General features: G+C 32.7%; 2 protein-coding genes across 3 annotated transcripts; one reads left to right on the top strand and one right to left on the bottom strand.

The window, feature by feature from the left end:
- Positions 1 to 1880: 1880 nt before the first annotated feature.
- On the top strand, positions 1881 to 4871 carry LOC113846850 (transcription factor bHLH82-like). Its single transcript, XM_027475543.1, has 7 exons — positions 1881 to 2350; positions 2425 to 2529; positions 2600 to 2713; positions 2950 to 3015; positions 3432 to 3497; positions 3712 to 3780; positions 4331 to 4871. The coding sequence occupies exons 1-7, from the start codon at positions 1973 to 1975 to the stop codon at positions 4673 to 4675; spliced, it is 1143 nt and encodes a 380-aa protein (XP_027331344.1). The 5' UTR covers positions 1881 to 1972; the 3' UTR covers positions 4676 to 4871.
- A 3556-nt stretch (positions 4872 to 8427) lies between these two features.
- Positions 8428 to 9685, bottom strand: LOC113848047. Of its 2 annotated transcripts, XM_027477410.1 has the most exons (4): positions 9580 to 9680; positions 9336 to 9473; positions 9164 to 9239; positions 8445 to 8793 (listed from the first exon to the last, which is right to left on the bottom strand). In XM_027477410.1, exons 1-4 carry the CDS (start codon positions 9661 to 9663, stop codon positions 8786 to 8788), a joined length of 306 nt encoding a protein of 101 aa, XP_027333211.1. In that variant the 5' UTR covers positions 9664 to 9680; the 3' UTR covers positions 8445 to 8785. The 2 variants fall into 2 exon arrangements, with proteins under 2 accessions (XP_027333210.1, XP_027333211.1); XM_027477409.1 differs by having other exon boundaries at positions 8428 to 9239; positions 9580 to 9685.
- Between the last annotated feature and the right edge of the window lie 3297 nt (positions 9686 to 12982).

Raw genomic sequence — 12982 nt, 5'->3', positions numbered from 1 at the left:
TAAAGTGTATCACTTAATATTATTTTTTATTTTATTCACCTCAGTTTTTAAGATTTAATTTGAGTAGTGAAAATGAAAAGACTAGGATGATTGTAGGAAAGAAAATACAAGAGACACGCGTCCCCACTAAATGAATGTTTGGCATTTTCTACTCTTAGTTTTGTAATATAATATTTGGTCAACGAATAAAGTTGTAAGCTTTATTAACATTGTAATTTTCAAATGAAACAAAATTCCAAGGGTTAGCCTAGTTTATTAGGAAAGCTCACAATACAGCTATAGTTTATGGAACAAATTAAAGAGGCCCCTATAAGTATTAACTAGAAAGGAAACAAGTACCCTTTGAGTGATTAAAAACAAAACGCATGCAATAAATATAAAAAGTTTCTTAAATTGTTTAGGGATTTCCATAGCATATAATATATATTTTTTGTTAGTAAGTGGGTATTGAGGTGTAAAGAGAGTCGTATCATCTGAAGGGAATTGGGGATGTGATTGCTACAGGACAAGGACATATAGCTACATCAGTAAAGCTTTATTCATCTCTAGTCTATGCAAAATTTCATGCCACGAATTCTCTCCTGATTTCAAGATTTCTGTTGTCTCTCTTTTAGATTTCATTCCATGAATCATGGGTTCAATCATTGTCCCAGCGTTTAATGACACAAGTTGAGTATACACCAGCATCTTCTTCTTCTTCTTCTTCTTATCTGATCATGTCGAATGCCAGGATTTGATTCAATTGAAATTCCAAGTTACATTGAAGTGAAGTTTATATAGTATGCATTTTTAATGACATCACCTCGTGACCATAGTTGCTTTCAATTGACATTTTGTTCACCCAAAAAACAAAAATCATGATTTGAATCTAGAGATTAGATTCTTATATATCCATTTGTTAGACCCCAAGTGTTCGTACTTTATAAAGGGTTAATGATCATCATGCATTATTAATTTTATAAATTGCACCTTATTAATGGTCATGTATGTATTAATACGTAGGCACACGCAAAATATAAAAATAAACATCAAAATTATTAGTTGCATTAACATTATTATTCACGTGACAAGAACATGCTCTCTGTTTCATACTAACATGACAAGATATTTTTAAAGAAAATGCTAAAGTGAAAGTTTTGAAATTGTGTAATAAAATTAGTATAATAATCCTATTTATATTTGCATATTAATAACATCATGCTGCGCCATATCCCATGGTACACGTGGTGAAGCACTGGGTGAGTTAAATGGATAAATAGGAAGAGCATGCGTAGTTATTGGAATGGACAGGTGCTGACTGCTGAAAAAGCTTCCAACAAATCGCATAAACTTTTAAAATTATTTTAGTGATAATTAATAATATTTTTTAAAAAATATGAGTTCACTGTTATTTTTTTAGAAAACTAAATATTATAAAAAGCCCATTACTAGAAACAATTAGATGAAAATAAAATAGAGAAAGAGAAGTGAAAACCGTACGATGACGCATTATGATTATTACTGCTTTGTTTAAGGTTATAAAATCTTCTTATTTCTATTATAGCTTTCGTTGTGTTATGTAACCCGTGATTGCATTAAGACTTGTATCAGTAATAATGCATTTGTGCAAGAAATTAAATAATTACTTATTGTGTTATATGCATTTGTAACTTTTATTGTAAAGTTAGTATTAATTACTTTATCATAAGAATTTAAATCAGAAGTTAAAAAAACTCTCACTACTGCTTTAGTGTATTAATAAATGTTAACACTATAAAAAGCATAAAGAAAATAAAAATATATTGAGTTTTAATTAAAAGCTACACTTGGCGTGAGTCATCCAGCTGTGAGAGGCTCGTGGAGAAGCTTGGACGGTTTTAAAAGAATAAAAAATGGGAAGAAATTAATCTTTGGTGTTGAGGTATTTAATGGGCTCTTCCACTACTCATCTTCTTAAAACTTGAAACTTGAAAAAATCTAATTAACTTCCATCATGCAGCCTTGTAGCAGAGAAATGCAAGGCCTTAACAACACTATTTTCAACTCTCAGATCCAATTCGACCCTTCTTCCAACGAAGATTTCCTCAAACAAATGCTCTCCAACGTTCCTTCTTCGTCATGGACCCTCGACCCTATCCCCAAGCCCTTATGGGACGCCAATTCCGATGAAACCACACCTGATAATGTCGTTTACCCCTACGACGAACACGCCAACTTGACCTCCAAGTTTCGGAACCAACAGATCACTGAAACCAAGGCTTCCGCTCTCATGCTCCACCACCACCTTCTCATGTCTTCCAATTCCTCCCTCTTCCCTATCCCCTCGCCCAACGACGCCGTTCAACCCTCCTCCTTCAAATCCCCTACTTCCGTGAGCCCACTGCACATACACTGCTACTTTCTCATGCCATTAATGTAATTTCACGTTTCATTTTTATGTCGCAGGCTGGTGAGGGTTCCATTCAAGCTCTCTACAACGGCTTTTCTGGATCTCTCCAAGGCACACCACATCCCTCTTCTAACCAAACTCAGCATTTTCAACACCCTCAGGTTTTTATTGTTTAATATTTTTTTATTAATAAAAAAATAATTGCTGATTCTGATTTTTCACGAATGAAAGGGGCAGAGTTTTGGAGCTTCGGGTTCAGGTGGGGGTGCTACCCCGGGTCAGCCGAAGCAGAGGGTTAGGGCTAGGAGAGGTCAAGCCACGGACCCACACAGCATCGCCGAGAGGGTACGTTTCTTTGACTTTTTTCCGTCAAATACGCGTTTGGATGCCGGGAAAATACAGCCCAGTAGTTTCAGGGTTCATTATACTCCTTTTCTAAGCGTACGTTTTTCAGAGAATAATAATGCCATCGTCAGTGACTCACACTGTCCTGTTTTTAGTTTTTTATAAAATTGAAAACAGAAAGTGAGAACGCCGTAATAGGACGTTTGATTTGATGGGAATTATATTGTGTGTGGCAGTTACGGAGGGAGAGAATCGCAGAGAGAATGAAAGCCTTGCAGGAACTGGTTCCCAATGCCAACAAGGTAACCCCATTTAACATTACTCCAATCGATGTTCGATTATCTTTTCTCTCATGAATTAACTGGAGTAAATTTTAGTCATATTTACTTACTATATAGTTTTGAAAATTAAACTTATTACTATATATTGTTCGTAACTCACTTTCCAACGCTCTAGTGTAGCGGCAATTCCCATTCCGTGCGTTTACATTCCAATTATAACGTTCCGTGCGTACTTGAAATGTGAAGCTGGAAAGCACTGAGGTTTTGTCCTTTGAACAAAAGTGGGCTTTGTAGAATTGTTGTTATGTGTGATGAATAATGAGGGGGCAGTTTAGTCACAGTACATGAAAATTCCATGATATAATATACTGCATCATATACATAGTGTAATGGGTCAATTCCTTGTTAAAATTTGTGCTTGGTTTATGGGATGACAGACAGACAAAGCCTCCATGCTGGATGAGATCATCGATTATGTGAAGTTCCTACAGCTCCAAGTCAAGGTCTGCTTCCCCTCTGTTTCCACAAATTTTTTAAGAAATAAAAATATGAACAGAAATGCTATTATAATCATTCATTTGCTAATCTAAATTTTTATGGTAAAAACTCGTATACCGAAAAAAAGGAAACTAGGAACATAAAATTCCGGTGGCTATCTCTATCTCTGACTTTTGTTTTAAAACAAAAATTGTCGTTGCCTGCACAATTGGATTACAGGTTTTAAGCATGAGCAGATTGGGCGGTGCAGCGGCTGTCGCCCCCCTTGTTGCTGACATGCCCTCTGAGGTAAATTCCCAAATATTTTACCACTTTAATTCCATATCTATCCCAAAAAATTATAGCCAAGGAGAAAAACGATTATAGAAGGTGAAGTTGAGGTTTTATTTCCGTCAAATTATGAAAACAAAAGGCAGTTTCCCTTCCTTCACGTGGAATATTTACCCTTCTCAACCCAAAACATGAGTAGGACATATTTTCAAAAATGATTTTATTAATTTTGGCCATTGATATTAAGTTTAAGTATTTGAAAAAAATAAATTATTTTTGTTTGTTTAGAGGTAATTTTAAAAATTGAGGTTAAAAAAAACATGTGAGAATTTCCATAAGGAGAAAAAAAATAAAAGGGAATACAAGGGCACAGCATCCATCAAACATTGTCGGGGTGACTAGTCTTCTCGCACGGTCACCCCTACTTTTCTGTTGGCTTTGGCTTATATCAATCAATCCATTCTGAAATTCTCAATCACCACAAAACGACAATCCAAAAGCAGCACGCGTGGCCACTTTCTCAGATTCCTCTCTTTCTCTATCTAACACAGTCACGTGGTGTATGCAGGGAGGCGGTGACTGCGTTCAAGGCAAAGGCAACGGCAACGGTGCGACTCAGGCTCATCCCCGGAACTCAAACGGCAACCAAACGTGCTCAAACGACAGCCTGACCATGACGGAGCAACAGGTGGCAAAGCTCATGGAGGAAGACATGGGCTCCGCCATGCAGTACCTTCAAGGCAAAGGTCTCTGCCTCATGCCCATTTCTCTCGCCACCGCCATCTCCACGGCCACGTGTCACACCAGGAACCCGTTGATCAACCCTGATGGCCCTTCCTCTCCCGGCATCTCCGCGTTGACCGTCCAGTCCGCTGCTGTCGTCAAAGACGCAGCCTCCGTTTCGAAGTCGTGATGACGCCGTTTCATTCACCTTTTCTGTCAACTACACAAAACGACGTAACTGACGGAAGACTGAAGAGCCTTAACCCAGACAGTGACGTGGATTTTCTAAAGTCTAGGAAAATAGGACGTCACTAACACGGCGTGGACTGTGACGACGTCGTATTTACCTATACTTTGACAGACGCTAACTTTGATGTTTCAACCATCCTATCACAACTCTATCAATTTAGGAATTTCCTATTCCTATTCCCTATTCCCTATTCCCTATTCCTTTTTTTCCCTTGTCTCCATTTTCCTTCTTGCAATGGTTAATCTTTTTATGTTACCTTTTCTTTTCTTCTTCCCTTCAACATTTTAAGTATGTCTGTATTTTTATTTTTTTTTCGTTTACCATACTACTTTTGTGTGCTTATTATTATATTATTATTTTCAGTCAACCTAATTATCCTTTAATAATTGGGGAATAATCAGGGATCGAACGAACTTCTTTTTCAAAAGTATTGGCAGTTTTAATCACTACTCTATTATTATACTTCAACGCTGTGAAATGAAGGATAGATTCTTTTAAATATGCATTTTATTTATACATCTTTTTACATAATCGAAAGCTAATTGCTTCGTGTTTTGGGATTCAGATTTTGGTAATTGGATTCTTTGGCAAGAGAACGAATCAAAAGGTGGCCACGTCGCGAATTAGGTTTATATCAATTGTTAACCGGCTATCATACTTTTTATTAAGTCGATTGCCGTAGTGAGCATTATATGAGAGTACAAAACTACAAATCCAATATTTTATTATCATCATTGAATTTACTAGATTACTAGACTTGACCTTTTTCTTAAAGTAAAATAACTTTAAACGTTTAATCCAACTAAAACCTTGGTGTGAATATATGTTTATAAAAAATGTTGAGGTAGAATAAAGTAGAAATTGTTAATTAGATAGGAGTGTGTGTAGAATAATACAGACGTGGGGGGAGTGGTGGGTATTTAGTCAAGAGACCTAAAAACGCTAATTAATTTAACATGAAACGAATGTTAGAATAAAATTACTAGTCAATTGCAATATTTTGATATCTTAAGAGCCTGTTTAGTTGCGTGATGGTGCTTATTAACTTAGTGCATCATTTCCTTAATTTCATGAGTTGCACTTGATCATTGGAGGATTGATCAACCAATGAAATTGTAGGTTGGTAATGCCAGAAATGCAGGTCTAAATCACCCCTCATTTATTTTATTTTAGTAACAAGTTGACCTTATTTCCCCGCGCTTTGCGGACACTATTTTTATAGAAATTGTAGGTTGAATATTTTTATATTATGTTTTATCTTTTTTCATCAATTTAAACATAATGAAAGAAAACAAAAGGTTTGTTAAAGTAAAAAGGAGAAATTGGTTTGAGGCCTATCTATCGAATTGTAATTCACAATTTTCGTTTTAACTTTCCTATGCGTAGTACAAAAAGATAGAGTAATGTGGAGGGTGTGTGTATGAAATTACTCAAATAAGAACAGCAGTTACATTCACTCAATGAAATGACAAGGTACAGCTTTCTATTAAAAATGTACAATTGGTTTGACTAGTACATTGAAGATGGTGATCATCTGTTATATTTAATGATAAGGGGTTTGATATATAGAGAGAGAGATAATATAATAAAAATGTAATGAAGCTGAGACTTTGATAGTGGGCAACAACTAATAATCGGGTCCAGCGGAGCATTGGAGTTGGGCTTATCTACATATTTCTTTTTATGTTATAAAAAGAATGAGAGAAAAGTGATAAATATAATAAATTATGTCATGTGATCAAATAAATACATAAATATATTAAATGAGTAATAATGCTGTTTTTACAATTTTTTAATATAAAAATACACGTGTTTATATTTTAAATAAGAATTGGGAGAAAAATGATATATAATAAGTGACATCATTCTTACTCCCTGTGCCAATTGGATCCAAATTTTATGCAATAAATAAATAAAAACGATGAAAATTCGGATCCAAGTTTGATTTAGTCATTTAACGCTAAATTTAAGCCAACAAAGTTAAGCTTTGTATTTTCAAATATGAATAAACTTTCGATAATCATGCACTGCATACTCCCTTGCAGTTATATTCTTACTTAACAACTTTTTCTTTATTTTTTTATTTTAAAAAATGTAAATCATTAAAAAGCTAACCATATAAAAGTGGATATTGCTATATAAAGAAAAGTAGTGTGAACTTCAAAAAAGACTGGAAACATTTTAGTCCAAAGTTAGCTTTAGATATGTTTAGAAGAGACTTTTTACTTATATTTCATTTATACTAATTAATATATTAAGTTTATGGTAATCTTATTTTATATTTTGAAAATATATTAATTTAAATTATATATTTAAAATAAAAAAAATTTCCTCCCCTCTTTCTTTTTCTCTTTAAAATCTCCTTTCCAAACACCACCTTAAAAGTACACCTTACCATTATCTAAAGTACTAATTTGCAGTTCTCGTAGAATCATAAAAGAGAAGTTCTCGTATATACTTCAAGGTTAGCTTTAAGTGAAGAGACAACTGCTTTTGGTGTCTACGATCTGTGTTCAACATCATCATCTTCTAACTCTCATACCTAATTCCTTATTGGCAGGGCAACCCTGGATAATCCAGTTTAAGTAAAATTCTAGATAGATCCTTATAAGAAAAAATAATATAAATAATAAATGAAACTTTTTACATAAATTAAAAGCAACTTATGTTTTTAAGTTTTAGAAAAATTAAATGAGAAAACTTCTAACAGTTTTAAAAAAACATATGAATACTTATATAAGAAATTTAATTTATTCTACTACTTAATTTTTTACTCTTATAAGTAATTATTGATAAATTTATTTAAACTGAGCCTAAATCACAAAAAATGTGTCAATTGTTAGATTGATGATGGGAGAAATACACAAGTCCACAGATTTTTTATGCGTAGGATGAATTTGAGAATTGGATGTCTTAAAGAAAGAAAAGGTACCAAAAAAAAAAAAAAACCAGAACAAGGAAATGTTTGAAAAGAAACAGTTGTAAATTTCAAGGGAATGCACAAATTCGAGCCAAATCCAAATAATTGTAGCAATAATGGAATTTTTAGTTTCAGCCACGACTGAATTATTTGCTACATGGCCTGGGAATGACAGTGAATTCATATGAACCCAAAAAACTATATATAGGCATAGCTAAATGTGTTCATGAACCATCATAGCATTAAATCATCAACCAGGATTTTAAGGCCCGCCATTAACCTTTTTCAAGCAGATTAGTTAGTTAATGCATAAATGAGTTTCAACTATTATGTTGTTTAAAAGTGAAACAACAGAACTGAATGAAGTCCATGATTTCTTCAAAGATGTAATATCCTTATATGATCTTTTCATATCAAAATTTCTTTATTAAGAGTTTTCTGCGCTTCCTTGAACGGTATGGGTTGATCATGTGGTCACATCTTTTTTATAAACAAAGTATTTATTAAGAAAGAAATGAGATATAAAAATGCAAGAACATAAGAAATCCTCAAAAAGCTATTAATCCATATAAGATTATTTTAAATTCAACATTGCCTCCTTTTTATTAAATACTAAAGAATGTTTGACCAAACTAAAAATAAATACAAACAACTACTACATTCATATGAACCATGTGATTAAAGCCTCAAAACAGGATATTTAGGGTCACCATATACAATATCAAGCATATATGTTAGTAAATGCAGTAAGTGACTTTGAACTATGTTGCTAAAACGAATAACCTGATGTGTCATTTCAATTCCTTTCGAATAATGCATAGATTCCCAATATTTGGTAGCCACGAGACTTTACAACACAAACCGTGCAGAGTTGAGGAAACTATAAAATTGTGGAAGTGTGTACTATTACATTATGAATAGTCAAAGTCTTGAGAGTTGAAGCAACAAATACATGCCGTCAGGTCCAAACCAATAATTATAGTCCTAGCAACAAGAGCTAAACCATCGCTCAAGAACCAAAAATACTGCAAAACATGAAAACCATTCAAGAACTTCATTCCACATCCACTCATAGAAAAACCATCATGTGATGTTCCATCTTCGACAGGGGCCAAGACAATCTTCCTAGTTTACACCCCTGCCAACATGAATAAACTCAACCTAATGAGGGTATTCTCCACTCAAGTGCACTTGACACTTAGACTTATAGATGTAACCCCTAGAGACAGATATTCTAATTGTTGTTTGAATTCAAAATAAAAATCATTCAACCAAACATCGACAGTTAGAATTCAACGTAGACAGATAGAGTGACTAACACTAAACACAAATATTTTTTATGTATAGAAATCCTTTACCACACCATGAATGTACAGGAAAAATAAAAATAAAAATCATGCACAACGTATCAGGGAAATGAGCATGACCAACTACCACTACTAGATGAACAGTTGATAAAAATTAAGCATTGGGTTTGAAAGTGTAAGGCTGTGGGAGCAACAACGGACCTCTCCTGGACCCTTTATCATCCAAAAGTCTCTGAACCCTCTTGTTCTGACAGTATTGCCTATCGAAGTGCTTCACCTGGCATAAGATTAGCATACCCAATTGAGAAAAGCATCAATTTTTACAACTACAGGATGAAGATTGAAGAACCAGAAGAAAGGGTCATCGTGTTACCCAAGAAGATCGACATTGTTTGACATATTCATCCCTACACCGCTTGCATTCTACTGGGTATAACAAGCCCACCGATGCAATCTCTGTGGGCTTCTTATCAGATTCCTTCTCGAGGCACGCGTAGAAAGCATCACGAGCCTTGCTCAAAAGCCCATCAACAATTCAACATACATACAAAAGAGAGAGAGAGAGAGAGAAGGAAAAAATCACAGAAACGCATTTACGTGAAAGGAGAGTAAGAGACCTTGTAGCAAGCTTCCCTAGCTTTTGTGAGGACATCGTGGTGAATTTTGTCAGGGTTTCCCACTGCGTAAGCTTCCAGAGCCATGAGAGAGAGAGAGAGAGAGACTGCGTATGAAGAAGGAACAACGAAGTTGCAATCCTAGCATGTATGGACTCATCAATACTGGGCTGGGCTTTAAGATTCAGCCCTAAAGATAATGTTATGTAGCCATGAGAACAGAGATGGGCTAGCCCAAGACTTTGAGCAGACCACCCCGTGGTGTTGAACAAAACTTCGTAAATAAAAGGTTGTATTTTTGGACAAAATAAAAGGATTGTATTTTTGGGACTACACTGCTTAAAGTATGTACCGGATAGGAACAACTCGGTCCTAATTACAGGGAAAGAAAATCGAGTACTTATTCGGCCTAGTTTGGCCGGATAACCTTTGTCAAGATTAAAAGGTAATTAACTCAATTAAAGATAATAATTAAGATATTATTTACTTTAAATAAAAGGCTAAAAATTAAGACTGGCTTAACAGATCCATTAGCCCATTATAGTGCCTATATAAGGAAAGTAAAAATATAGATAAAGAGTTGAGTTTTTATTATAAAAATAGCATTTATTGTTCAGAATCGAATCCTAACTTCAGCATTAGAGTGCCTTTTGCAAATACCCTCTCCTCGTTAGCGACAATCAGAGAAACGTCATCACAGCATATCAAAGACTTGAAGACCAGTGTTATCCTAGCAGAAACAAAGTATAAGGGATGCTCAGACCAAAAACCAAAAGTATAAGGGATGCATCTTAGGCTGTAAAGTACCAACTTACAATAATTGATTAAAAAAAAGAATCTTCCTAATCCCTTCAAAATTAATGAATAAAAAACTATTAAAATACTGATTAAAAGTTCATTAAAAATAAAATTAAGAATACATTATTAATACTTTTAATAATTTTTTTATTTTAATTCCTTAACTAGTGTCTTTAAAAATTTAGTTAGTTTTTTTTATTAAAAGCTAATAAAATAGAGTTTAATAATTTCATGAATTATATATGCATAGTGTTTTTTTTTCTTTTTTTGGATATCTCAACTTTGATTTTTTAATTAACATTTAGAATTCTTTACTTTTTCCTTTAAAATGTATGCCTCACTTTAAAAGTACCACATCTCATTTTTTTACCTTGGTTTTAGTAATATTGTATAAGGGTGTGTTATTTTCACTAGACATATTGGAGCTGTATTATACACCCTCCCTGTATTAAATTTTTAAACATTGTTGCAACTGATTGTCGAATAGAGTCTTTCCTAGCAATTGTCTTTATCAGAATTTGATGAAATAGTTTCTTTAATAAATACTAGTATTTGTTAAGAGATTAAAAAAAATGTTCAGTAAAAAATACAACTTTCAATACTTAGAAACTTAAAAGGTTTTGTTTTTTATTCTATACTTTTTTCTTTTGAATGGTTAACAAGTATTAATATTTGTATCGGATTTTATTTTTAATTGATATTTTTTAAAATAATAACAAAGCATTATCATTTTTATAATCTTTTGCTTGTTTAACATTTTAATGAAAACATGAAAACAATGCAATAAATTAATATGATATTTTTATAGTTATTAACAAAAATATATAATTGAAAAAAAAACAAATACTTTTTAAGTGACTTAAATTCCCCATCATCTCATAAAAGTATGAAAGTCTAATAGTGCACTGGAAAAAGATTTTAAAAAAAGGACACAAATTAACCTTGAAATAGTATCTGCCATCTGTGTTTGTCCACCAATCGACACACTTCATATATGGCTTCTCTCTCATAAAAAGTGACGATGGAATTTTTCATTCAAAATCAGAATTGGGGAGTTGACTTCGTACCTCACATTTGTATAACTTTTTTTTCCATTTCAAAGTGTATGGATTTAGCACTCAGCGATCAACTATTATTAAAATGAAAACCACGTCCTTTCTTTAAGATACATTCTTATTATATTGGTCAATTTTTTTCTTTCTCTCTTTTGTCTATCATATCCTTAAAGCAGGCGTGCACTTATCTTTATCCATGATAAACATATGAATGGACAATGGCACATTATTTTAGGGTTAGAAGTGTGATTACGTACGTGATCCTGGACATGGGCAAGCACGTTGAGCAAATATTTGTGGCGTATAATATTTGATTTTGTAGTACCATGTACCCAGTCTTCTATAGTCCTTCAACATTGATGCATTCTCAAAGAGGGTCTGTTTCCTTCCAAAGAGGGCATGTCTGCCACATTGATACCGTAATCAAATATGTCAAAGACTCAGTGCTTGGATCCTATTTTATGACCAAAGTCAAGTGGTGCACATTAGCCAAATGTGAGGAAGTTGACACAATAGACAATTCTATAAGTTGACTAAACCACGACTTTCTCATTCGAGAGATAAGTTAGTGGAGAGGATAATGGTACTCGATGTTATTAAACAAGGAAAAAATAAAATTAAAGTGGACATCCATTAAGTAATAAAAAATTATATTAAGAATCATAATAAATCTACATAATAACATTTTTAATATAAAAATTTCTTTTATTTCTTTTAAAGTGTTTTTAGAATACCAAAAAGTAATGTATAAGTTGCATTTGTTGCTGGATTTTATTCCTGACATAAAAGGTTAGTCAATGTCATATTAATATTGTTAATATTCATGAATAGTTATAAATTTAAGACAATAAATACACGCTTTTTATTTAATAATTATTTTATAAATTAAAAGAATATAACGAAATTTACATTCCATGTTTTGTATGAAAATTGCTTTGATGTAAAGGTGGTTTAGTGGGTTGACTCTTCGTTTCCCACCAACTCACTTTAAAAATTGTTGATTCATTTTTTAAAATTTAAATTAAAAAGTCAACTCATTTTATTTTATATTGCATTGTTGAGATAAGTCACTTAAATGAATGAGATGAGAAGTGAGAGTGTTAATGAATAAAAATAATAATAATAATTAATTTTAAATTAAGATTTGTCTGTATATATATATATATATAGTGCGTATCCATTGTTTAGTACATTCAAGTAAATTTTTAAAAATGATAAAAATATGTGTGACCTTAATTAAAATAGTATTTGAAATAGAAAATTATTTAAAGTATAAAGAAGATATTCACAATCAACTGGTAATAATTTAAAAAAAAAAAAATTGAGGGGGTAAATTGCTAAAATATACACAAAAGATAACTGTTGGCAGAAAAACAATAATTTAAAGTAATCTTTTTCACAATATATGTGTCTAAGATACAAAAAAAATATTAACATAAAAAAGAAATATAAAAGTCATTTTCAAATCATAGATGTTTTGAATTTCACCTAAGTGCCTCTCATTGTCCTTTTTTGGTATAAAAAAAGATATCGTTTTCAAAACAGAAGTCTAG

Source organism: Abrus precatorius, unplaced genomic scaffold (assembly GCF_003935025.1).
Source record: "Abrus precatorius isolate BTA unplaced genomic scaffold, Abrus_2018 Scaffold8, whole genome shotgun sequence".
Classification (NCBI taxonomy): domain Eukaryota; kingdom Viridiplantae; phylum Streptophyta; class Magnoliopsida; order Fabales; family Fabaceae; genus Abrus; species Abrus precatorius.
This window is presented reverse-complemented; position numbering and strand designations above follow the sequence as displayed.

Coding starts and splice junctions, on each gene's coding strand:
- LOC113846850 (XM_027475543.1), top strand. CDS start 1,973: ATGCAGCCTTGTAGCAGAGAAATGCAAGGCCTTAACAACACTATTTTC. Junction 2,351..2,424: donor CCTTCAAATCCCCTACTTCC/GTGAGCCCACTG, acceptor TTTATGTCGCAG/GCTGGTGAGGGTTCCATTCA. Junction 2,714..2,949: donor CACACAGCATCGCCGAGAGG/GTACGTTTCTTT, acceptor TGTGTGTGGCAG/TTACGGAGGGAGAGAATCGC.
- LOC113848047 (XM_027477409.1), bottom strand. CDS start 9,663: ATGGCTCTGGAAGCTTACGCAGTGGGAAACCCTGACAAAATTCACCAC. Junction 9,474..9,579: donor CTAGGGAAGCTTGCTACAAG/GTCTCTTACTCT, acceptor CTTTTGAGCAAG/GCTCGTGATGCTTTCTACGC. Junction 9,240..9,335: donor AACAATGTCGATCTTCTTGG/GTAACACGATGA, acceptor ATCTTATGCCAG/GTGAAGCACTTCGATAGGCA.